The sequence below is a fragment of the Heptranchias perlo genome, chromosome 2 (genome assembly GCF_035084215.1).
Source record: "Heptranchias perlo isolate sHepPer1 chromosome 2, sHepPer1.hap1, whole genome shotgun sequence".
Lineage (NCBI taxonomy): Eukaryota > Metazoa > Chordata > Chondrichthyes > Hexanchiformes > Hexanchidae > Heptranchias > Heptranchias perlo.
The window spans coordinates 34,041,754-34,068,036 of record NC_090326.1 but is presented as its reverse complement, the minus strand read 5'-3'; the positions used below and the strand labels follow the sequence as shown (position 1 = coordinate 34,068,036).

At 42.6% G+C, this 26,283-nt stretch overlaps 1 protein-coding gene and 1 long non-coding RNA gene across 5 annotated transcripts in view; one reads left to right on the top strand and one right to left on the bottom strand.

The window, feature by feature from the left end:
* Positions 1–14,009, bottom strand: part of LOC137336855 (uncharacterized) — a 202,253-nt gene extending 188,244 nt beyond the window's left edge. For all 3 annotated transcript variants that reach the window (XR_010966598.1, XR_010966596.1, XR_010966597.1), the window contains exon 1: positions 13,923–14,009. This is a non-coding gene — a long non-coding RNA (uncharacterized lncRNA). The remainder of the gene's footprint in view (positions 1–13,922) is intronic.
* The window catches only part of LOC137336829 (dysbindin-like), a 225,916-nt gene continuing 212,985 nt past the window's right edge, over positions 13,353–26,283 (top strand). The window contains exons 1-3 of one of the 2 annotated variants that reach the window (XM_068001692.1): positions 13,353–13,524; positions 15,102–15,155; positions 23,561–23,611. In XM_068001692.1, coding sequence (XP_067857793.1) covers positions 13,469–13,524; positions 15,102–15,155; positions 23,561–23,611 — 161 coding nt within the window. In that variant the 5' untranslated portion in view covers positions 13,353–13,468. The remainder of the gene's footprint in view (positions 13,525–15,101; positions 15,156–23,560; positions 23,612–26,283) is intronic. The other variant, XM_068001691.1, reaches the window with a different exon arrangement.

The following is a 26,283-nucleotide window of genomic DNA, read 5'->3' as shown; positions in this document are numbered from 1 at the left end:
AATGATCTGAGTCCTTCTGACTATATTCAGATGTTATAGCAACCAGCTGCAAGCCTCTTTTAATGTTAGCAGGCTGAAAGAGGCAGAACATGGCCATTTAAAACATGCTGCTGATTAAAGTTGCATTTATGTCTGACTTACTCTCATTTGTTTCTCTCTCCTTTTTTCTGTGTCCCTCACAGGATTTTTATCTTTCAGTTTCTCTCCACATACATGTCTTTCCTTCATTAAATCTGTTGCTTTATATCTCTCACCCATACATTCTCTCTATGCCTCTCGCCCTCACTCACATTGACTGTATTTCTCTACATGTGTTTCTCCCCCTCTATCTCAGCCTTTCTCATAATAAACCTGTATCAGGTTTGTTCGCTCTCAAGTAAAAATAAGTACTTGAAACTAGTTTAACTGTCTAAATGTACCTGAAAAAACATTTTTAAGTTCATGCTTGAAGTTGTTTTCAAGTCATCTGGATAAACAAACTCAATCACCATTATAGCCTGACCAAAGATATACTCTTGAAATGTTGCACAGATTGCCTAAATCATACACTGGAAGTTTTTTCCACAGTGCCTATGCTGAAACTGGCATGCTGAAAATTCTGAGCTATGCTTATAACATAAGAACATAAGAAATAGGAGCAGGAGTAGGCCAATCGGCCCCTCGAGCCTGCTCCGCCATTCAATAAGATCATGGCTGATCTGATCCTAACCTCAAATCTAAATTCATGTCCAATTTCCTGCCCGCTCCCCATAACCCCTAATTCCCTTTACTTCTAGGAAACTGTCTATTTTTGTTTTAAATTTATTTAATGATGTAGCTTCCTGGGGCAGCAAATTCCACAGACCTACTACCCTCTGAGTGAAGAAGTTTCTCCTCATCTCAGTTTTGAAAGAGCAGCCCCTTATTCTAAGATTATGCCCCCTCGTTCTAGTTTCACCCATCCTTGGGAACATCCTTACCGCATCCACCCGATCAAGCCCCTTCATAATCTTATATGTTTCAATAAGATCGCCTCTCATTCTTCTGAAATCCAATGAGTAGAGTCCCAATCTACTCAACCTCTCCCCATATGTCCACCCCCTCATCCCCGGGATTAACCGAGTGAACCTTCTTTGTACTGCCTCGAGAGCAAGTATGTCTTTTCTTAAGTATGGAGACCAAAACTGTATGCAGTATTCCAGGTTGCGGCCTCACCAATATCTTATATAACTGCAGCAATACCTCCCTGTTTTTATATTCTATCCCCCGAGCAATAAACGCCAACATTCCGTTGGCCTTCTTGATCACCTGCTGCACCTGCATACTAACCTTTTGATTTTCTTGCACTAGGACCCCCAGATCCCTTTGTACTGCAGTACTTTCCAGTTTCTCGCCATTAAGATAATAACTTGCTCTCTGATCTTTCCTGCCAAAGCGCATAACCTCACATTTTCCAATATTGTATTGCATCTGCCAAATCTCCGCCCACTCACCCAGCCTGTCTATATCCCCTTGTAGGTTTTTTATGTCCTCCTCACTCTCTACTTTCCCTCCCATCTTTGTATCATCTGCAAACTTTGATATGTTACACTCGGTCCCCTCCTCCAAATCGTTAATATAGATTGTAAAGAGTTGGGGACCCAGCACCGACCCCTGCGGAACACTACTGGCTACTGGTTGCCAGTCCGGGAATGAACCATTTATCCCAACTCTCTGCTTCCTGTTAGATAACCAATCCTCCACCCATGCCAGAATATTACCCGCAATCCAATGATTCTTTATCTTGAGCAATAATCTTTTATGTGGCACCTTGTTGAATGCCTTCTGGAAGTCTAAATACACTACGTCCACTGGTTCCCCTTTATCCACCCTGTACGTTATGTCCTCAAAGAACTCAAGCAAATTTGTCAGACATGACTTCCCCTTCATAAAGCCATGCTGACTTTGTCCTATTAAATTATGTTTATCCAAATGTTCTGCTACTGTCTCCTTAATAATAGACTCCAAAATTTTACCCACCACTGATGTTAGGCTAACTGGTCTATAATTTCCAGCCTTCTGCCTACTACCCTTTTTAAATAAGGGTGTTATGAGGGTTGTTATGTGTCTTTAGCTATGAAGCTGTTGGAAGAATATCAATTCAAGCCCTAGGGTTTTCAGAGGTGTCAGCCTTCTCTCTGTGGTGGTACTCTTGCCTCTGATTCAGAAAGTTGTTCGTTCAATCCCCATGCAATGGGACAAGTAAAGAAACAAAAGAAGGCTCCAGACTCAACATTGATTTCAATAACTTCAGATCATGACCACTGCTCCCATTCTTTCCAGACAGCAGGTACTGGTAATGGTTCTGCTGTTGCCATTTACATCCATCTTTTGTTTCTTTACTTGTCCCATTACCATCTCCTTTTGTCTTGCACCATCCTATCACAGACTTTCCCTTTTGTTCTTTCCTCTCCCCTTTGCCTGGCTCTGTGTTTACTTAAAAACTGTTAAATCTTTAATTTCTTCCAGTTCTGACAAAAGGTACGGCAAAAAGTGCAACACATTCAGGAAGTGAATGTTAGGTACAAATTTCTATGTATTACTAGATTTCCCATAGTATTGCTCGTGGCGAATTGGAGAATATGCTGTTTCATAACAATTAGGATAGTTATTAACAAACTGTGAAGAGGATTTGTGAATATCCACCCCCAGATCCCTCTGCTCTTGCACCCCCCTCAAAATAGTACCATTTAGATTATACTGCCTCTCCATGTTGTTCCTCATAAAGTGCGACACTTCACACTTATCCGCATTAAATGTCATCTGCCATGTATCTGCCCATTTCACCAGTCAGTCTATTTCCACACAAAGTCTGCTACTATCCTCCTCACTATTTACTACATCACCAAAGTTTTGTATCATCCACAAACTTCAAAACTGTACTCTCTATACCCAAGTCCAGGCCAATTATATATAACAAGAAAAGCAATGTTCCTAATACCGATCCCTGGGGGACCCTACTGCATGCTTCTCTCCAGTCAGAAAACTATCAGTTCACCACTACTTTCTGCCTCCTTTCCCTTAGCCAATTACATACCCAAGATACCACCATCCCTTTAATCCCATGTGCTTCTATTTTCCAAATAAGTCTGTCATGTGGTACTTTATCAAATGCCTTTTGAAAGTCCAGATATACAACCATCTGAGATACTTCATCAAAGAACTCAATCAGGTTAGTCAGAAACAATTTGCCTTTAACAAATCTGTGCTGGCTGTCCCTTATTAACCAATGCTGTTAAAATTGGATAGCCATGTGGTGAAGGCTAGAATACTAGAGCCTGGTCTTTAGCTACTACCAAGCCTTTATTCACAGAAATTCCCCTTACACACAGACCCTAGCTAAGCTCTCCTATAAAAAGGATGCAAGAGAGTCCCCAGTTGATACCCACCACCTGAATACAATTAACACTAATTAATATAAATCATACAATTAACACATGCTTCTCCAAGTGTGAATTAATTTTGTCCTTGACAATGATCTGTGGTGGTTTTCCCACCAGTGACATTAGACTGACTGGCCTAGTGAAAACATTTTTCCCAAATGATTGTGGAGATATGGAATATACTCATACTGAACGCAATTATTTGGGGTCAATTGATAGCTTTAAAAGGAAGTGTATTGATACCTGATGAGAAAGAAAGACTTGCATTTATATAGCACCTTTCACCACCTCAGGGTGTCCCAAAGTGCTTTACAGCCAATGAAGTACTTTTGAAGTAGAGTCACTGTTGTAATGTTGCAAACGAGGCAGCCAATTTGCGCACAGCCAGATCCTATTAACAGCAATGGGATAATGACCAGATAATCTGCTTTTAGCTTTTGGTTGAGGGATAAATATCGGTCAGGACACTGGGGAGAATTCCTATGCTCTTCTTCCAAATAGTACCATGGGATCTTTTACGTCCACCTGAGCGGTCAGACAGGGCCTCGGTTTAACATCTCATCTTGAAAGACAGCATCTTCGACAGTGCAGCACTCCCTCAGAACTGCACTGGAGTGTCAGCCTAGATTTTGTGCTCGAGTCTCCGGATTAGGACTGTGAACCCATTCCCTTCTGACTCAGAGGCAAGAGTGCTATCAACTGAACCACAGCTGACTGAAGAGGGATTGAGGATTATAGCGATATTTGAGCAAATGCAGGCAAGCTGGGATCCCAGTGTAGAGCTTCACCAGCGGCAAGTGTTAGTTGGAGACACAGCTGTGACTCTTCAGCCCCTAGTTTTCCAACACCTGCTCACTGCTAGCGAGGCTTCACACTGGAATCTCAGCCTCACTTAATTTGTCCTGGAAACAATACTGCTTGATTTTTTTTTCCAGGGAGGTAGGGGAAAGATCCAACTGTTCCTTAAAGTAGGGGATCAACTTGTGCAGGTGATGGCTAGATGTAATCCATGATAGAATAATTAAATACAACTCTGGATGGAATGCACTTGAACAGTGGAATGGCCTTTTCTTACTCCAGCCTTCGTGTTCTTAGAAATAGATTGGCAATTCATTCATCTGCTACTTTAATGGAAACAAATTTTATTATGTGACTTGCAGCTAGATTCAAGTCAGTCTACACCTTTGCCTCAGCTCCCAGAATCTCATTCATTGCTCTATCATAAAATTAACAATACTGCCATAACTACAGCATGATCCCACAGTATGGGAATGGTTATGAACTGCAATTAAATGTGTGTCAGGGTCCTGTGTTATTTTAATTATCACAAGTGGCTGTAAGTTAAGAATTTGAGTCATAGTAAATGTATAGAACTCAACCCAAGTTGGTACAGAATTGTAACTATGCATTCTACATAAACCTAAGCTCATTTTCTTTTTAGTGCTTATTGGTGGACATCCTATGCAACTGCTTAAAGTAAGTTGAAGGATACACTCTTTAATAATGACAGGAACATGATACCACGTAATGTACAATGTATTATTATAATGCTAATGGGGAACTCTGTGTAGCCTTGCATGTCCATTTCAGTTCACAAGTTCTAATTACAGTAAATCTCCATGTCTTGAGGTAATTTGATGTAAATCATTCTTAGGCACAACCTGAGGTCATTTAATAGGTACTTTCTGTAGCTGGTGAAGTTTCTCTGTAGATTGGCAACTGTTTGTAAATCTCTGGCTCCTCTGTAAGGTCACGTGTGACAAAGTGTACAGCTGAAATGTGATGGATGTGTCTCAAAAATCTTATGTAAGATAAATAATCTCAATGAGATAAATAGGGTGGGGGGATCTTGGTGCACCTGTTATTGAACACTGGGATGTTCAGTTTTGGGAGCTGGGTTTAAATCTAACCTTGATTGATGGGATGGAATATTCATTTCTCTGACAATTGTGAGAGATCTGTATGAAAAGAGTTGGGTCAGTCCCAACCTTGTTTCTAGTGGGCATGAGTCCACTGCGTACATTTGTTCATAATTCCACATTAATTACCACTGAATCAAAATTTTTAATTGAAAAAGGCCACAAGGATGGCTCGTTTGGATAATGGAAATGTCACACTGACGTAGAAAGGATAAGACACAATTTTCAAGCACTGAAGAGCAAGTTTTATCTTCCCTAGTTTGGGAGTTGTTGACACCAGAAGCAAAGATAAAACAAGTTTCAATTCTCTCACTTTGAGCAAAAATTTTGACATTTAAAAAATTTGCATGAATAGCTGCTGGGATAAAATAATGCTTTTGTAGAATTGTCCCAAGCTGGCACAAAAATGTACAAACAGTAAAAGTGCAGATAACCTAAGAAAAAAATGTAAAACAGAACCCACCAATTAAATCAAATGGACAGCTAGATTTCCCTGAAAATCAAACTATGGATATCTTTTATCTCCAGTATTCATTAAGAGTTTGAACAAAACCACATACTTCAATTACCTGCAACATCTCACAGAAAATATAATTGGTTGGCTGCCAATAGAAAGATAATTATGTTATATGGATGAAAAGCTCAAACAATTGTGTATCATAACCTCTCTGTTGTCAGTAAGGAAATAAAAAAAATTAAAATGCATGTCATGTAGAAAATGTGAGAATCACTTAATAACATGGTAGTGATTCTCTCAGACAGCAATTAATTTTCGAACAGAAAAGTTTGAGGATAATCAAAAGCTCTTGGCAATCAGGTTAGAGCTGTCGTAGATTTGTTGCCATTTATTATTTTTAGACTCACGGATGACGTAGAGATTTACCAGTGGGTAGAGGTTGGGTGTGGAAAATCTGCCAAGTGGCATTGGGAAGATCAATGACTCCCAACAATTGAGTGAGTTGTGGGTTTCATGATGTAAAGAATTGCATTATTTTTCTGTGTCCCATCATCCCCAAGTTTGGCCATACCTTGGTTGTACGTTACAAGAAAATTAATACGTTGTTACAAATATGGTCAATGGATATGGTCAAGTTACTTGACATTAAGAACATTATTTCTGGGTTAAAAGAAAGCAATTAAAAAAATCCACCTTATATTAGTTTATAGGTGTGGTACAAGTTGTGAAAGACTTGGTTCCACAGATTTTGTCCAGTACTATTAAAAATTCATGTTTTTGGAGGTTTTGGTGTCACATAAAATGTGAGTATTCATGAAGCCAAAGATAATTTGAATCTTCAGAATACAGACTATTCCTCTGAAATGAATAGTAGATAGGCACACAGAGGGGCAGGGACACTATCTTAGAATTTGTGCAAGATCTAATTCTGGGTGCCTTCTTCTTAACATTCTATGCCTTCTGCTAGGAACAACTGCTTTATCTTTGTTTAAATTATTCTATTACTACATAGATGTTACAAATTCAGGTGCAACGTTGGTACATTCTCCGGTTCAATGGTGTCAGTTCTCCCTTAAACGGTCAGAACATTATACTTTTATGGTCGTTAACTCGGACTGCCCTAAATCTACATGTATGATTTTTTAAAACATTTTTATTCGTTCACGGGATGTGGGCGTCGCTGGCAAGGCCGGCATTTATTGCCCATCCCTAATTGCCCTCGAGAAGGTGGCGGTGAGCCGCCTTCTTGAACCGCTGCAGTCTGTGTGGTGACGGTTCTCCCACAGTGCTGTTAGGAAGGGAGTTCCAGGATTTTGACCCAGCGACAATGAAGGAACGGTGATATATTTCCAAGTCGGGATGGTGTGTGACTTGGAGGGGAACGTGCAGGTGGTGTTGTTCCCATGCGCCTGCTGCCCTTGTCCTTCTAGGTGGTAGAGGTTGTGGGTTTGGGAGGTGCTGTCGAAGAAGCCTTGGCGAGTTGCTGCAGTGCATCCTGTGGATGGTGCACACTGCAGCCACAGTGCGCCTGTGGTGAAGGGAGTGAATGTTTAGGGTGGTGGATGGGGTGCCAATCAAGCGGGCTGCTTTATCTTGGATGGTGTCGAGCTTCTTGAGTGTTGTTGGAGCTGCACTCATCCAGGCAAGTGAAGAGTATTCCATCACACTCCTGACTTGTGCCTTGTAGATGGTGGAAAGGCTTTGGGGATAGCCTAAGGATGTGATCTGGACTGAAAACTCGAGTCTTTCACACGTGTATTTCCTCAATCTCTTCAAAGGCAGACCAAACATGCACTTGGTGAGATGAGACTAGATACAAAATGTTAGCTGTTTTATTTCCCAGCAGGAAAACATATAGGACAAAAGTTATGATCAGATTCACTTATTTTCATCAATACCACTTGTCTTTGCATGACAATATAAAAATAATGAACACACTGCTTCAGTGAGTCATCTTATTTGACTTAAAGATAATTTTCTAACTCCCATCTCCTGTATTACATGCTTGTTGCAGCCTTTTACTGTCCCGCTGCGTCTAGCTTTCACAGCTCTCTGTTTAAAAGCCTAACTTCAGTGTCTGCTTTGAGTCAAACTGACTACCCACTCCTCCCTAAGAGCAGAATCCATCAGCCTAATTTGGCAATGAATAGAGTTGATGCAGCAGAACGAGTGTGAATGATCACTGTAATTTCAAACTATCTTTTATTGTCTCCACACACTGGTTCAAATTCTCCTCTAAAAATTCCATTTATACCTGCTAGCCCTGCTGTTCTGTGAATTTCACCCCTTGATTGCTAAGTTTAGCTTAATAGTAACATTTATAACATGTACTACACCAAGGTTTCCCCCCAAATAGTCTGAAATGCTGATAAATAATTTTCTCTGCTTTTAAGTTCTGTCCCATCCACCATTTTCCATTTATTTTCAAAATCTCATCTGAACAACATAAGTTCTGTTGTCCTGCTTGAATTTTCTGGTACGTAACTGGTCAAACATCCTAGCAGTGCTGAATGAAAAATGGCCAGTGACGAAGCTATGCAATGCAGGTTCAACCAAGGTGGACAGTCCTGTACAGTGCTGGTGACGGCTGACATGTCTCGGGTGTACTGCTTCAATAGGGTATATGAAGAAGGCCTAAATGGCTGATTCTGTAATTGTTCTCATCGGTACAATGGGCTATGGGACCCCTAAACCCATCTGCCACAAAGGGCCAACCACCCTATCAGCTGGTATAAATGGTTACAAAAACTACCAGTAGATTTCCGTAGGCAGGTTACACTTCCAAGCTCCGCATTGAATTCTCTATCTCATATACGGAGATCGAACATTAGTCAAAATCTCAAAGAACGACTCTACAACGCGTTAGTAATAACAATGTTTAAATATGGCTCAGAAACGTAAGTATGCACCAAAGTACTGAACAGGCAAATCGATGGATTCTCTTCGAGATCGTTTCACACACTGCTAAAGCTTAAGCCTCAGGACTAAATCTGAAATGAGACTGAATGTAACCTGACTGATCAACTACCACTGTTCCAGTTGTTGATCATTACCAACTCCTTTACTATGGAAACCTCATGCGCCACCCCGCCTTTGACCCTGCCTGAGCATTCACCACCAAATCACTATCAATGTGGAAGAAGCCATGCGGCAGACCCAGAACAAGATGGCATGACAACATAAAAGTGCTCCTCAATAGCGTGGGCCTTACTGCTGATGAGGCACATGTGAAAGCCTTGTTCCATAACGGTTGACAGAAGCTAATAGTGGCAACCTCCTCTCAAGGACAAGCTCCTAGATGATGATGATCAGGACAACAACAGAAGTCCAATTTTCACATGTGTGGCCCAGTTTTATGGCTCACATAGTTTCTAAGTCTTTCCAGTACATTTTGGGAACAGTATGGCAGCTTCACTCCTCCCAAATTCCCACTGTGACCTTCCAGTCAGAAATTTGAATTCTGGTTTCAAGCACTTCGGCTGCTCCCTAGTGTTAAAGGTCTTAACTATGGAGAAAGACTAGAGAATCATGGGCTTTTCACCCTTGCAACGCGGCATCTGAGAGGTAATCTTACAGATGTACATAAATAGTTAGAATAAATCTGAAAAATTGCTTTAAACTAAATTGTGAGTGTAAAATGAAAGAACATAGGTTCAAACCAGAAAAGACAGTTTAAGATTGATATTAGAAAGTTATTCTTCACACAAAGAATGATCAATACATGGAATGGACTCCCGGATACAGTGGTGAAGGCAAAAACCGTCTAATTGATCAAGAAACAATTAAGAACATAAGAAATAGGAGCAGGAGTAGGCCATACGACCCCTCGAGCTTGCTCTGCCATTCAATCAGATCATGGCTGATCTTCGACCTCAACTCCACTATCCCGCCCGATCCCCATATCCCTCGATTCCCTTAGAGTCCAAAAATCTATCGATCTCAGTCTTGAATATACTCAATGACTGAGAATTCATAGCCCTCTGAGGTAGAGAATTCCAAAGATTCATGACATTCTGAGTGAAGAAATTTCTCCTCATCTCAGTCCTAAATGGCCGACCCCTTATCCTGTGACTATGCGCCCTAGTTCTAGACTCTCCAGCCAGGGGAAACAGCCGCTCAGCATCTATCCTGTCAAGCCCTCTCAGAATCTTATATGTTTCAATGAGATCATCTTTCATTTTTCTAAACTCTAGAGAATATAGGCCCATTCTACTCAATCTCTCCTCATAAGACAATCCTCTCATCCTAGGAATCAATCTCGTGAACCTCCGTTGCACTGCCTCTAAGGCAAGTATATCCTTCCTTAGATAAGGAGACCCAAAACTGTACACAGTACTCCAGGTGTGGTCTCACCAAAGCTCTGTACAATTGCAGCAAGACATCCTTACTCTTCTACTCTAACCCCCTTGCGATAAAGGCCAACATAGCATTTGCCTTCCTAATTGCTTGCTGTACCTGCATGTTAACTTTCTGTGTTTCGTGTACAAGACACCCATATCCCTCTGAACACCAACATTTAATAGTTTCTCACCCTTTAAAAAATATTCTGTTTTTCTATTCTTCCTACCGAAGTGAATAACCTCACACTTTCCCACATTATACTCCTGCTGCCACCTACTTGCCTACTCACTTAACCTGTCTATGTCCCTTTGCAGGCTCTTTGTGTCCTCCTCACAACTTACTTTGCTACCTAGCTTTGTACTGTCAGCAAACTTGGATACATTATACTCGGTCCCTTCATCTAAGTCATTAATATAGATTGTAAATAGCTGAGGCCCAAACACCGATCCTTGCGGCACCCCACAAGTTACGGCCAGCCAACCTGAAAATGACCCATTTGGGGAACTTTAGGGTCTTTTGGATGGATAAATAAAGATGAGCTGAATCACTTGGGTTCTCCTGAAACACCATTTCTATCACTCTCTCCCATCCCACTCATTATCTGTCCAATTTTGGATTTAGTAAAAGAGATTAACCCTAAACGGTTATTTATTCCGATTCCAGGAGCCCAGAATCCACGTGCCAACTCCTGGCTTTTATGTTGTTAAATTAACTTTCCACAGATCGGTGGTAAAACTTGGACTAATAAAATGAACTGGCTCACGGTATCCAGATTAAAGGAAGACTGATATAAAAGTAACTTAAGTGGGGTTGCCACCTGCCTGGTTTTAACCCCACAATGTGAATTTTGAGTGGGCTTTCCAGAGATTTCTACAGTATGATTCACCCCTTCAACCTTCGCTCAGTGATTGCACTCTCACCTCTGAGTCAGAAGGATGTGGGTTCAAGCCCAACTCCAGAGACTTGAGCACATAATATGGGCTGCACATTTCAGTGCAGGAATGAGGGAGTGTTGCATTGTAGAGGTACTGCCTTCCATATGAAACATTAAACCGAGGCCCCATCTGCCCTCTCAGGTTGACATAAAAGATCCCATGTCACTATTCGAAGAAGAAAAGGGGAGATCTCCCCTGTCTTGGCCAACACTTAACCCTCCACCAACCCCTTACAACCAATGAATTACTTTTGAAGTGTAGTCACTCTTGTGTTATAGGTAAACTACATATCAAATGTAATCAATAAATTTTCACCATTCAGCACAGACGCGAACCTCAGAACTGTTCACTGTTCAGGGCTGTCCGAGTAAAACAAAAGATGATACACCTGCACTGCACTCACACTACAGGAGAGTTACCTGCACATTGGCTCTGACTTCAGGGACTAGGTCTCGGCTGCAACTTTACTGGAGCAGCCACTGGTTGCTAGGGAAAGCTTGGTAAGTGAGTGGGGTGATCCCTCTCCATAACCAGCAGGAACCTGGTGATAAAGTGTGAGGTACTTGCAATGTTGCTCTACGTGGCCAGGGTCTGGTCCATTCCCCACAACTCCGCCGTCACAGTCACCCGAGCTATCTTCCACTTTGTCTGGAGGTCCAAGGTAGAACGACATCCACAGGGCCACCATGTACAAACCCACAGACAAAGGGGGGAAGTGCATCCCCAACGCCACTCTGATCCTGATGGCCACCTTTGTGTGTGGCTGCCTCAAGATAAGTGTACAGCCCCAATATGCAAACACGTGCTGAGTTTCTACCTGGCCAACACTGAGAAGGCTGGGTCTGGCCATGCTGGCCGAGCAGATGCAGGACGTCCCGTCCAGCTGGACCGTCAGCACCCCCCCCCACCTGTCCCAGGTGGAGAAGTTCCTGAGGAGAAACACCTTCGACCACAAGGCTGTCAGACAGTGGTTTGCACAAAACGTTCTCAGTGTCCTGCAAGGAACTGAGAGGGTGGACTCGATCAGTTTCTTCCCCGACCAGATGGTTGATGCCATTTGACAAAACATCTCATCGCCGGAACTGACCAACAGGCACCAGGATATAGCCTGGAAGGTGGTGAGAAAGGCCCTCCCAATGGAGTCCTTCCAACACCCACAGAACCTCAGCGCCAACGCGAGCTGCCCTTGAGGCTGCGGCGGGGAGGAGACCGTCTTCCACCTCCTGATGGGCTGCCCCTTCGCGCAGAGGGCGTAGCGAGAGATGAGCTGGTATCTGTCCCAGTTCATCCCAAACAGTTCGGTAACACAGGACGCTGTGCTCTACGGGCTGTTCCCCGGGATGCACACCGACACAGTTTAAAAACTGCTGCTGGAAGACCATCAACTCGGTGAAGGAGGCCCTTTGGTCCGCAGGAAACCTGCTGGTCTTCCCGCTGAAGGTGCGGTCCATGACGGAGTGTTACCAACTGGCACCCTCCAAGGTCCAGGACTGCGTGATGCGGGACGCACTGAGGTGAGGTGTGAGCTACGCAAAGGCTCCATGGGGAAAGGCCACCGTGTAAGGCCACCCCACCTTGTACTGTACACCGCGAGTCATAAGAAATACTGCATTTAAATTGTAATAATCGCTTTGTGTACGATCTGTAGTGTTTTGGTTTGAATTGCACTGGTTTGAAATTGTGATATTTACATTGAACTGTGTGTACCTTTAAATTCTATGAAATAAAGTGTATTTTGAAATGAAAAAAAATCTGGGGGGGGGGTCTCTTGAGTGCCGGAAGTGCGTTTGGTGGAGGGGCGGGGCTTGTCCTCCTGGCCCCGCCCCCCTGCTGTCAGTCTGTCAGTGAGTGGTGGGAGAAGCGGGGCGGAGCTTGTTCCCCCTGGCCCCGCCCCCTGCTGTCTGTCAGTCAGTCAGTCTGTGGTGGGAGAGGCGGGGCGGGGCTTGTCCCTCCTGGCCCCGCCCCCCTGCTGTCAGTCTGTCTGAGTGATGTGGAGATGCCGGTGATGGACTGGGGTTGACAATTGTAAACAATTTTACAACACCAAGTTATAGTCCAGCAATTTTATTTTAAATTCACAAGCTTTCGGAGACTTCCTCCTTCCTCAGGCAAATGTTTCTCTGTCTGAGTGGTGGGAGAGGCGGGGCGGGGCTTGTCCCTCCTGGCCCCGCCCCCCTGCTGTCAGTCTGTCAGTGAGTGGTGGGAGAAGCGGGGCGGAGCTTGTTCCCCCTGGCCCCGCCCCTCTGTCTGTCAGTCAGTGAGGGGCGGGGCTTGTCCCCCTGGCCCCGCCCCCCTGCTGTCTGTCTGTCTGTCAGTCAGTCAGTGAGGGGCGGGGCGGGGAGTCTGCTTCTACTCACGGATGGCTTGTTTACAGCGGCCGAGTCCCGCACTTGGGCAGCGTTAGGAGCCGCCAAGATGTTTGAGAATTTCAAAGAGCGGCTGCTGAGCGCGCAGCAGGACCTCAGCACCGGGTAGGAGCGGAGAGGAGCGGAGCGGGCAGGCAGGCGCGGCGAAGCGAGGCAGGATCAGGGCCCAGGGTTAGAGTCAGGGCCGGGGACTCTCTTCCCTCTTTCTGCTGGAGCGACGGAAGCACTTAGACCGGCTTCAGTCAGATCAGCGCTGAGTTCTTTTTATATATAATTTAAATAAAAATGGTCACTATCGGTGTCAGAGCCTGTTGCCACGACCCTAAAATATAGAGGACGGTGCCTGAAGCGCCGCGTGAGTCGGTTGCGAAACCCGCTCACTTTCTGTAAGTTTATCACCCGTTCCAGTTACCAGGAAAGTGCTCCAACAATAAAAATACTTGGTCTTCAGCACAGTTACGAACATCTGTTCGGAAAGTTTTTTTTTTTGCTGATAAACATACCTAATTATTTCAAACTTGAGTTGCCGAGCTGCACTTGGTCGTGGTCCTCCTGTTTTGATGTGCAAATCTTGAGTTGAAAACAGCATGATAGTCATGTGAGAGCAGAGCAATTGGAACAGACTTTCCCCCCCCCCCCCCCCCCCTCAGGACAACTGCTCAGTACGTGGGTCACTGACAAGTGAAGATGCCGTCAAAAACTGCAATCTACCCTTGTACCAGTTTTTATGTTACACAGACTGACCATTTAACTTTCACCATTATAATATTCATGTTATATAAATGTATGTGTTTTACCCATTTGGCGAATGTAGTAACAGTAGGAAGAAAATATGGTATGGCAGCAGGAGAGTTGCTGTCGGGATGATTCTCTCATTTCATCAGCACAATCCTATTTCTGTCTCACTGTTACAAGCCTTTTTATTTTCCGCTCAATTTAGAACACCCTCCCTCCCCTTTCTTTCCCCCGCCCCAAACAAGAACTCGGTTCCCTGGATGAGAGAGTGGTTGGTGACTTGCCTTGTGATTTTTGCCCACACTACTTCAGTTATTTGCTGATTTATTTCCTTCTGGGGTAGAAACTTGAGGTTGCCCCTAATGGCTGAGCTGAAATTTGCAAATTGTGTGGGCAGATACTGGTGCATGTCTCCATCTTTCCACCCTTGCAGAAGTCTAGTTTATTATTGTGTACAGTTTAAGTGATAGCAATGGATAAGACACTCCAAAAGAAACTTCAAACAACCCTTTCCCCTTGTGAGGGCAGTACCATCAAAAATGACCGGCCATTCTGTCTGAACATTGTCAGTAATTGAGGGGGAAACAAGTTATAAGTTGGAAATTTGTGTGTAGAAAGCATACAATATCCTGCTATGCCTATGAACTATGGAAGACTGCATACTAGTTTGTCAACATCACATGCAAATATTTGCACTGGTCGTTTATTTGACCTCTAAGTAGTAATTACATACCATTAGGAATTTCAAACTGTTGGTTTGGGCCCCCCCCCCCCTTTCACGCTGTTATTTTCTTAGAGACTTGCAAGTACCTTATGTTAAGTGGGAAAATAAATTGTCTGCAAACTCAGAGCATGAAATCAAATGCCCTTCAAGTACTGATTTAACAATTACTGTCCTACTATGTGTACCTATTAAGTATTAAATACTTGCTTGTCTCTAATTTCAGCTTAAAGACACTGAGTGACAAGTCTAAAGAAGTAAAAATTAAGAAGCAGCCAAGGTAATCATCTACTACTTCCAAACACTTTTTTTGGTAGAGTAACTAGCTCGAGTGAGTTTGAAATCAGTCAGTGGCACCGATATTTAATACATGGTATAAGGTGTCATTTCATCTGCTTGAGGAAATTCAGATATTTCGGTAGAATTGTAGAGTGATAGAATTATTACAGCACGGAAGGAGGCCATTCGGCCCATCGAGACCATGCTGGCTCCCTGCAAGAGCAGTCCAGCTAGTCCCACTCCCCACCCTTTCCCTGTAGCCCTGCAAATTTGTTCCCTTCAAGTACTTATCCAATTGCTTTTTGAAAGCCACGATTGAATCTGCCTCCACAACCGTCTCAGGTGGTGCATTCCAGATCATAACCATTTGCTGGGTAAAAAAGTTATTCCTCATGTCGCCTTTGGTTCTTTTGCCAATCACCTTAAATCTACATCCTCTGGTTTTTGACCCTTCCGCCAATGGGAACAGTTTCTCTCCATCTACTCTGTCCAGACCCCTCATGATTTTGAATACCTCTATCAGATCTCCTCTCAACCTTCGCTGCTCTAAGGAGAACAACTCCAGCTTCTCCAGTCTATCCACGTACCAGAAGTCTTTCATCCCTGGAACCATTCTAGTAAATCTCTTCTGCACTCTCTCCAAGGCCTCCACATCATTCCTAAAGTGCAGTGCCCAGAATTGGACACAGTATTCCAGTTGTGGCTGAACCAGTGTTTTATAAAGGTTCATCATAACTTCCTTGCATTTTTACTCTATACCTCCATTTATAAAGCAAGGATCCTGTATGCTTTTTTAACCGCTTTCTCAACCTGCCCTGCCACCTTCAATGATTTGTGCACATATACCTCCAGATCTCCCTGTTCCTGCACCCCTTTTAGAATTGTACCCTTTAATCTATATTGCCTCTCCTCGTTCTTCCTACCAAAATGTAACACTTCGCACTCCAGAGTTAAATTTCATCTGCCACGTGTCTACCCATTCCACCAGTATGTTGATGTCCTCTTGAAGCCTATCCTCCTCACTGTTCACTACACTTCCAAGTTTTGTCATCTGCAAATTTTGAAATTGTGCCCTGTACACCCAAGCCATTAATATATATCAAGAAAAGCAGTGGTCCTAGTACCGACCCCTGGGGCACACTACTGTATACATTCCTCCAGTCTGAAAAACAACTGTTCACCACTACTCTCTGTTTCCTGTAACTTAGCCAATTTCGTATCCATGCTGCCACTGTCCCCTTTATTCCATGGGCTTCAACTTTGATGACAAGCCTATTATGCGGCACTTTATCAAATGCCTTTTGGAAGTCCATATACACATCAACTGCATTGCCCTCATCCACCCTCTCTGTTACCTCATCAAAAATACTCTATCAAGTTAGTTAAACGAGATTTTCCTTTAACAAATGCGTCCGGGCTTTCCTTGATTAATCCACACTTGTCCAATTATGCATTAATTTTGTCCCTGATTATCGTTTCTAAAAATTTCCCCACCATTGAGGTTAAACTGACTGGCCTGTAGTTGCTGGGTTTATCCGTACACCTTTTTTTGAACAAGGGTGTAACATTTGCAATTCTCCAGTCCTCTGGCATCACCCCCGTATCAAAGGATGATTGGAAAATTATGGCCAGTACCTCCGCAATTTCCACCCTTGCTTCCCTCAACAACCTAGGATGCATCCCATCCGGACTGGGTGACATATCTCTTTAAGTACAGCCAGCCTTTCTAGAACCTGTTCTTTATCAATTTTTAGCCCATCCAGTATCTCAACTACCTCCTCTTTTACTGTGACTTTGGCAGCATCTTCATTAGTAAAGATGGATGCAAAGTTCTCATTTAGTACCTCAGCTTTGCCCTCTTGTCTTCATGCGTCGATCTCCTTTTTGGTCCCACCCCCCCCTTACTGAATACACAGTAAACTGTTTATGTACCGACAAATTATTTTGAAGTTGAACAGAAAATATTTAGATGGCAACATTTAGAATCATAGAAAATTTACAGCACAGAAGGAGGCCATTCGGCCCATCGTGTCCGTGTCAGCATGAGAAACGAGTCACCCAGCCTAATCCCACTTTCCCGCAATTTACAAGCATTTTACAAATTTCTGCAAGTTATGGAAGTTTTCTATAAAAAAAATAATTGATCAGTAATAGACATTGTGTGGCATAATTCCACAATTTGCAAAATAAAATTTGCAAGAGCTTTAACGTATAGTAAATATTGGAATGCCTGCGATGTGCTTGTAGCAACAGGTCGCAGTGGCCCACAAAACAGTGGTTCCGTTGGAACCAGACTGTCGTTTTACTGCTGTGGAAGGATGACTGTCATTTGACTTGTCCAATTTGTGCAGCATAGCTGGAAGAATACAGAGAGCGTCAGTCTTGGATTGTATAGAAATTTGTTAGGCATTCTCAAATAATTCTGGTGGATAGGTAACAAAAATCTGTTGAGCTTTTTTTTGGCTAGAAATGGTTATAGCTGCATTCTTTAATTTGAGTGTTTAATTTTTAGCTTTTTTGCCTGGAATAGCAAATTAATTTTGTGAAAGCAATTATCCTTCATATTGACAAGTCAATTATTTTGAATGACAGCGCTCATTTGTTGCACTAAATAGATGTGTATGTCACTGATGGAACGTGGGCTCATTCTTGAGAGTCTCCAATCTTAGCTAGACTGCGTTCCCTCGAGGTGAAATTAGACTTGTAGGCTGGGTTTTTCTGCTTGTACGTGTGATTCTCTTCCTCTGCCCCCCACCAATTAATTTTAATGGACAGGAAAATCAAGGACTAATAAATGCACAGCGGAAAGCCTTGGTTATGTTGTTCTCATGCCCTTTCCAGTTGTTGGCTCAAGAATGGCATTAGCAGAGGTCTGCAAATGTGTTGTCTACCCAGCCTTTTGACATTGAATTGGAAAGGGAGGACAACCCAACAAAGAAAGAGAAATAAGCTACAAAATGGAGGGAAACTAGAACCATATTGCAGTAAGATTGGTATATTGAAAGGTAAAGTTAATTTGGAAAGATGTTTCCCTGGTAGCGTAGTGTTTTCCTGGTTGGGAAGTTTTGGCTCTGAGGATTCCATTTGTTTTCTGGTGGATATTTGTGTTTTTAAGAGTAAAACTATACATTATAAAAATATATTGCCTTAAGAATCAGATTTCTGGGAAAAGCCAGCAATATTAAAATAGTTAAGTTTACTACTTTAGCTTTTGGTAAATTTTACATAACTGCATTGTTAGACAACCTATGATCTGTAAGCAATAGAGCTATCTGTTGAAATGACAAACATTGATACAGCATTTAATGTTCACTCAAGCTCTGTAGTGTAATGGTGTACAGAGGAGGATGATTTCATTGCTGGGGCTGTTCAACCACCAACGGCTTGTTAACTGTGGTGGTGTGTCACAAGACAACATAATCTTGATTGCTGAGCTTATGTAATATCTAAACAGGGTGATGTATTTTATATCTTTAAGCCTGCTTTAAGAGTTCACTACAATCTTAAGAAACATGTCCAACCCTGACAATAAATATCATTAAACTATCTAATTCACAAGTTCTCAAACATTTTGGGCTGAATCTGCCCAAAAAAACTTTCCACTTCTTGAGTCACTTTAGCTCAGGGTACTGATAATTCTGCAAGAAAAAGTCATTCCCTCTATCTCTTTCATTTTGTTTTTCTTTCCTACTCCTTCACTAATTTTGTGTGTGTGTGTGTGTGGCTCTGTCACTCCACTTCGTGGACTTCCCCCATTCTGTACTTCTATCTTTCTGTTTGTCTTCTACCCACGCACATGCACACACACCCTCTTCTCTCTGTCCCTATTTTTTTGCTAACTCCTCGTCCTTTTTTGGAGGGGTAGTCTTATTAATTAGGGACACTATTACAGGCAAAGAAAGAAAAGTTTTTAAAAAAAATAATTTTAAAGGCTGTTCCTACTTGTTAGTTCTTCTCTTCCAAGACTCATAACACACCTATGCTGGTGCTGTTCAGTCTATAGCTTTGAGAGGTCTTGTTCAGACCCAGCCAAAAAAGGCTCTATCTCCATTGATCTTCTGGTAACACCAGGATGTATAAATCCCTTTGTACGAGTTCCAATTTTGCAGAACTCGGGGATTAACTCTTTGTTTCACAGAATATTTGTAGTGTTTTCCTACAACATCGGATTTACACTTCACAAACCTAGCGTCAATGGAAAACCTCCATACCAATGTTAAACTTAGAGTACCTCAGTGTTTGTGGGTGCCCAACATAGCTTTAGGAGGCACAGGACATTTCTTGCTCACGTGATTTGAGTATTTTGAAGAAGTGATTAAAGCAGTGGCAGAAGAAGGCTGACTGGATCTTGTCTACTTAGATTTCCCAAAAGATTTTGACAGCTATGCATGAAATGCTGTTAGAAAAAAATAGTATCACTGGGGAGATAGTGGAATGGATTGGTAGCTGGTTAAAATTGAGTAAAGAGGGAGCAGTTATTAAAGAGAACAGTTCAGACTGGGGTTTTGGTGGGGAATTCCATTCTCCACTGCTCTTAATAATTATTTTTCTTAATGAGTTTGAGGAGGTTATCAAAGTATCACCACCAGTTTTGCAGATGACTCAAAAATGTGTGCTATGTTTGTTAATGAGGAAAGTAGGTTGTAAGCTGATTTTGGTAAATGAATGGGCTCAGAAATAACAAATGTCATTAAATGTAGAAAAGTGCAGTATTACGCACATTGTGCCAGGCAACTTGAGATGTATGTATTCCAAGCATAGATGCCCATTAAAAGTAAGAGCAGAAAAAAAGACTTGGTTGTCACTAACCACAACCCCCTTCACTCCAACTTGATGAGCAATGTGAGGTAGCTGTAGAGAAAACATGTGTGTTCTTGGAAGTATTGCCAAGTGAATGAAGTACCACACTAAGAGCACTATACCTTGACTTGAAGTACTTCGCCCAGTTTTAGTCTCCACATCTAGTGCTAGATATTGGAGTTCTAGAAAGGGTGCATAGGAGAGTAAAACAAAAACAAAAACAAAATACTGTGGATGCTGGAAACCTGAAATAAAACAGAAAATTCTGGAAAACACTCAGCAGGTCAGGCATCATGTGTGGAGAGAGAAACACAGTTTGATGACCTTTCATCAGAACTGTTAACTCTGTTTCTCTCTCCACAGATACTGCCTGACCTGCTGAGTGTTTTCCAGCATTTTCTGTTTTTATGGCATAGGAGAGTAACAAAAGTGATACCTAATCTTCAATCACTTAATTAAGAGGATATGCTTAGACCATTAGTTAATTACTTTAGAGAGACATGGACCTGGGCAGAGTAAATATGATTGAGGTTGTTGAAATTATGAAAGGATTGGTTGTCGTTAATTTAGATAAGATATTTAGATGCCAGGAAATACTTTGGTCAGGGTCGTTGTCCTCTCAAGCAGGAAGTGTCAAATATGGGTATTCTGTACTCCTTTAAGAAGGGACTCAAGTTTCTGAGGAAGGAGAGCATTAAGTTGTGGTGCTTAGTGTTACAAATTTTGGGTCTTGTCTAGGTTTTATCTCGGGTGCAGTGTCACTGGTCTCTCCTGTAAGTGGAACTCATGTCCCTCACACAGAGGAGTTTACCATTACCACCCAGTATCTAGTCATAAAATAGCATGACTGGAGTTTGTAATAATGAAAGCCCATTTTATTTGATCTCGCGCATGGAACCATGTACGCTTCACCAACCTCCTGAAAGGTAGACTGATTAATGATGTAGTGAGACACGGCCAGGTGCAAATTGTCAAGCTACTTTCTTTTACAGTTAGTAAGCGATTAACATTTATAGTAAATCTCACTTTATTTAGGCTTAATGTTTGTAAACCTCCTTGTAGCATTAAAAAGAAGTGCCACCTTATCCCTGTTAGTGGGCTAAGTCCAGCTTGGTCCAGAAGGTGGGCTTAAAAGAGGAGGTGGATTCATGGAGGGGGTTTAGGGAGGGAGTTCCAGTTTGTGGGGCCTAAACAGCTGAAGGCACGGCTGCCAACAGTGGAGCGAAGGGAGGAGGACATGTACAAAAGGCCAGAGTTGGAGGGATGGAGAGTTTGGGTATGGAGATGGAAGTATGCGGTCTTTGTGATGGAGGGTATATGGAGTCAGCAGGTCACATAGGACGCAGAGATTGCAATTGGTCTGGTTCAGCCTGCAACAGTGGCTGGGGAGAGGGATGGATTAGGATATGGAGTTTGAAGCGGGGGGCAAAAGACATCAGTCTTCCCAATGTTTAACTGGAGGGAGTTGTGGCTCATCCAAGACTAGCTATCGGACATGTAATCTGACAACATAGAGACAGTGCAGGTGTCGAGAGGTGGTGGAGAGGTACAGCTGGGCATCTTCAGCATACATTTGGAAGCTGACCATATGTCTACGGGTGATGTTGCCAAGGAGCAGCATGTAGATGAGGAAAAGGAGTCGGACAAAGATAGATCTTTTGGGGACTTGGGTGGCAATGGTGAGGGGAAGAGAAGAGAATCCATTGCTGGAGATGCTCTGGCTACGATTGGATAAGTAAGAGTAGAACCAAGCGCGGTCAATCCCACTGAGCTGCATAACAGAGGAAAGGCATTGATGGTGTGGTCAACCCTGTCAAAAGCTGCAAAGAGGAGGAGGAGGAGGAGGAGGAGGAGGAGGAGGAGGGATAATTCACCATGGTCACAGTCACAAAAGATGTTATTTGTGACTTTACTTATGGCAGGGACAGATACCTGATTTGGAAAGATGGGCACCGATTTGGGAGGTGACAACATGTTCAAGGACTTAGGAGAGGAAAAGGAGATTGAAGATGGGGTGGTAGTTTACAAGGACTGAGGGGTCGAAGATGGTTTTTTGAGTGTGGTTGAGGGGTGGGAGGGGGTGGGGCGAGCGATGATGGCAGTCTTGAGGAGGGGGAACCATTTACAATGTCAGCTAGCATGGGAGCCAGGAAGGGAAGTTGGGTGATCTGCAGTTTTTAGTGGGAATGTGGTCAAGGGAACATGAGGTGGGTTTCATGGATATGATGAGCTTGGAGAAGGCATGAGGGGTGGTAAGAGAGAAACTGGAGATTACGTGGGTTCAAGGCTAGGGCAGGGGATAACCTGGGGCGAAGTTTGGCTTAGTGGGATGGAGGAGAGTAGCAGCAGAGGCAGTTGAACTGATGGTCTCGGTCTTAGTGATAAAGATGTCCATGTGCTCCTTGCACTTTGTTGGAGGTGTGGTGGAGGGGGTAGGGGCGAGGGGCTTAAGGGAACTGTTGGTAGTGGAGAAAAGAAGCTGGGGGTTATCCTTGCTTACCAGGATGATATTGGAGTAGTGTGTAGTTTTGGCAGAGGAAAGTTTTACCCGATAGCACTTGATGTGGTCCAGCCAGATCTGGTAATAGTTGACAAAACCGGTAGCGTTAATATAGTGCCTTTACCTTTCTAGTTCTTTTTTTAAAAAATTCGTTCACGGGATGTGGGCGTCGCTGGCAAGGCCGGCATTTATTGCCCATCCCTAATTGCCCTCGAGAAGGTGGTGGTGAGCCGCCGCCTTGAACCGCTGCAGTCCGTGTGGTGACGGTTCTCCCACAATGCTGTTAGGAAGGGAGTTCCAGGATTTTGACCCAGCGACAATGAAGGAACGGCGATATATTTCCAAGTCGGGATGGTGTGTGACTTGGAGGGGAACGTGCAGGTGGTGTTGTTCCCATGCGCCTGCTGCCCTTGTCCTTCTAGGTGGTAGAGGTCGCGGGTTTGGGAGGTGCTGTCGAAGAAGCCTTGGCGAGTTGCTGCAGTGCATCCTGTGGATGGTGCACACTGCAGCCACAGTGCGCCGGTGGTGAAGGGAGTGAATGTTTAGGGTGGTGGATGGGGTGCCAATCAAGCGGGCTGCTTTATCTTGGATGGTGTCGAGCTTCTTGAGTGTTGTTGGAGCTGCACTCATCCAGGCAAGTGGAGAGTATTCCATCACACTCCTGACTTGTGCCTTGTAGATAGTGGAAAGGCTTTGGGGAGTCAGGAGGTGAGTCACTCGCCGCAGAATACCCAGCCTCTGACCTGCTCTCGTAGCCACAGTTTGGTGATCTTACTTTTAGGAATCCATTTGAACTCTTGTCTATAACAAAGCCTTATGAGGATACTCTAGTGTTTCAAGCTATTTTTGCAATTGACTTTATTTCTTTGAAATGTCCCAAACCTGGAATCTTGTGATAACATACCAATTTAATCCTAAAATACTTGATTAAAAGTTGTCCAAATTGGATACTTTCAACTGAATTACAAGGATATCCAGAAATAGATACAATTGTAGTGATTTGGTTTTTTGAAGTAGTACCAAATTGTCCGTTTAATATATTAGTCATACTAAATTGTTTAAACTATTTCAATGTTTGGCGCAACATTTCTGATTTGTTTTCACAGGAGCACAGATGGTTTGCCAAAGTTTGCTGCAGGAGCTGAGTTACTAAACAGGTAAGGATAGTTATGCTTGTTTGGTAGATTGTCCTGTTGTAAAATCCAGAGCATAAGTTTACATCACCTTGCAATTTTTTTAGCAAGCAATTTGCTACTCACCTAGTGTCATGGGTGGAAGGAACATACACCAATTTTTTAATGTTAAATACAAGAATAGATATTGCCACTTCCATTCCATTTGTCAACATAAAATGCAATTGAGAAATACTGTCCTCACAATACCAGTGAAAATCATGTCATCCAGTGTGTTGTTAAAAAAAAAAATTGACATTTAGTCACCATAAGCCAATGGGTCTAATTATAAATGGAAGGAATCACAGAATTCAGCCCCTAAAACACCAGTATTAATTTCGGGAAATCCCAGAATCTCATGCAACTGATGTGGAGTTTGACTTATTCAGTCACTGTTGGCCCTGATTGTGGCTAATAAATGAAAACTGCACGTGATGGCATTGGAAACTGTTTTGTATAACACTGATGTCAACCACTAAAGCAGGTATGTTGAATGCATTGCTTAATATAAATCCCTGTTTAGAACTTTGCATGGAGCTTGTGTTCAATTCTCCTGCATTGTACTTTCTCCCAAGACAGTTTCACCTGCTTGTATTTGTTATTTTAAAACTAAAGCTGAGAAGGTTGAGGAAGTTTGACCTAACAGCAAGATGTGGTGCTATTTTGTTGACCAAGGTTAGAGAATTTATCTTGAAACCGCTTGGCTTCACATGGGTGGCTTTCATGTAAATAGGTGCAGCTTCCCTGCTAGAAAATTATGATAATGTATAGTGTATTTGATGCATTTTTGTAAAAAAAAATTACCTTGATTCTTGCATGTTGTGGTATAGAATCTTAAAACACAGACGGCCCATCGTGCCTGTGCTGGCTCTTTGAAAGAGCTATCCAATTAGTCCCACTCCCCTGCTCTTTCCCCATAGCCCTGCAATTTTCTCCCCCTTGGATTAAATGCTATTTTCATGCAAGTGCAGTTTGTGCTTCTCTTGTTATGATGGCAATTTTATAAGCCAATTAACCATGCTGTTTATTTTGTACATAAAATGTTGACATACTTCAATGTGTTTCAACAAGAACCTCTGTTGCCCTAAACATGTATTCAGGAACATTAGTGCATCAATATAGTATTTCCTATTAAAACACCCTGCGGTAATCCTCAATAACGCTGAACGACAGAAAAACATCAGTTCACATAGTTTGCAAATTCTGACTCTAAACTTTACTATAATTATCTGTTAATCAAGCTATTTATCGTTGCTGTGTATGTGAATATGTACGCACAGAGTTTCTGACAGCTCTTGTTTGTAAGCTGTGTGTGTGTGTGTACACAAAACCATAGCCAAAAGGATGAGTTTTTAAAAAATGCATTTCAACAAGTGACACACTAAACCTTAAATTGCGCTAAGAGCCAGCGAAATATGTTAAAATAAGAGTGTTTGCAGAAGAGTCTTGTCTCCCAGTGCATAGTGCAAAGCCACAAGGAAATTGTAACAGATACAGAATAAAAAAACGTGAGAATGAGTTCAGTTTGCAACAAATTTTGTGTGATTGAAGCTTTTAGTCTTGTTTCATTAGTTGCTACTTGCTGGTGTTGGAAGTGGTTTGCATGTGTAAGAGAACTGAGACTGTGGAGAACTGAGAAAAATAAACTTGAGATTTAAAGCAACATCTGTTCTCAGTGCTGCCAGTTTACATTGTATTGTCCTTACATTGATCCTGAAATGAAATCTTGTCTAGAGCTGGGTTTACTTTATACCAGGACCAATGTTCAGTGCAGAGTTCACTGCACTCATTGGAAAGGTTCTTCCCCACCCCCCACCTTTTTTGTTTGCTCTGTTCAAAGCAGTGACTCAGATGGGCTGTAATTACAAGGGTGTTGGCAATCCTGAAATTGTCTTGTCTAGAATTACACCTCAAAATGTCAGTTCAGGCAAGTATCAATAGGCTATTTGACCAGGGTAAGGCATCATAGCTGAGGCCGATCCTGTTCTCGGCTGACGTCCCCACATTCCCTTTATCTCTCGTTACTGGGTAGAAATCATGAGCAGGAACCTTGGTTGATTTGAATAAAAGTATAGAAGTAGACTAAGAAAGGCTGACTAGACGAGTGTATGACAATCTGTCACATATCCTTTTTAAAATTAATATTTTAGGTTTTTAAAAAGTCAGGTCCTGCATAATACTGATTTGTCTTATTTTAAATTTGTCATTCCAAGCACAGTCACCTGCTAGCTTCTAAACATCTGAAGCCTGTCTTTGGCCTGCCTGCCCTAATATCTGTAGGCCAGCTCCTAATTTTACTGCTCCATATTCATCATCCTGTGGTCAAACATTGCTCTACCATGCCTGTACTGTATCTGCTTATGGATCTTTTGGTGCTGGGTTTGTGTTTCTAGCAGCATTTTGTCGTACAAACTGAATAACTGGGCAAATCTGAAATTTATTCATGCATTTGAACAGTGCACTTTCTGGGAGTCGCAAATGTACTGCACAAGAACATAAAGTGAAAATTAGGATAATCTCCATCATTCTCAAACAGGGTTGGAATACCATCTTTTTAAAGTGTAATTAGGACTGAGTGGTTTCTAAATTGCTAATTCCTGCAATTTGTTTTATAACTGTAAATTCACTACAGTATCCATTTTGGTGCAACAGCAGAA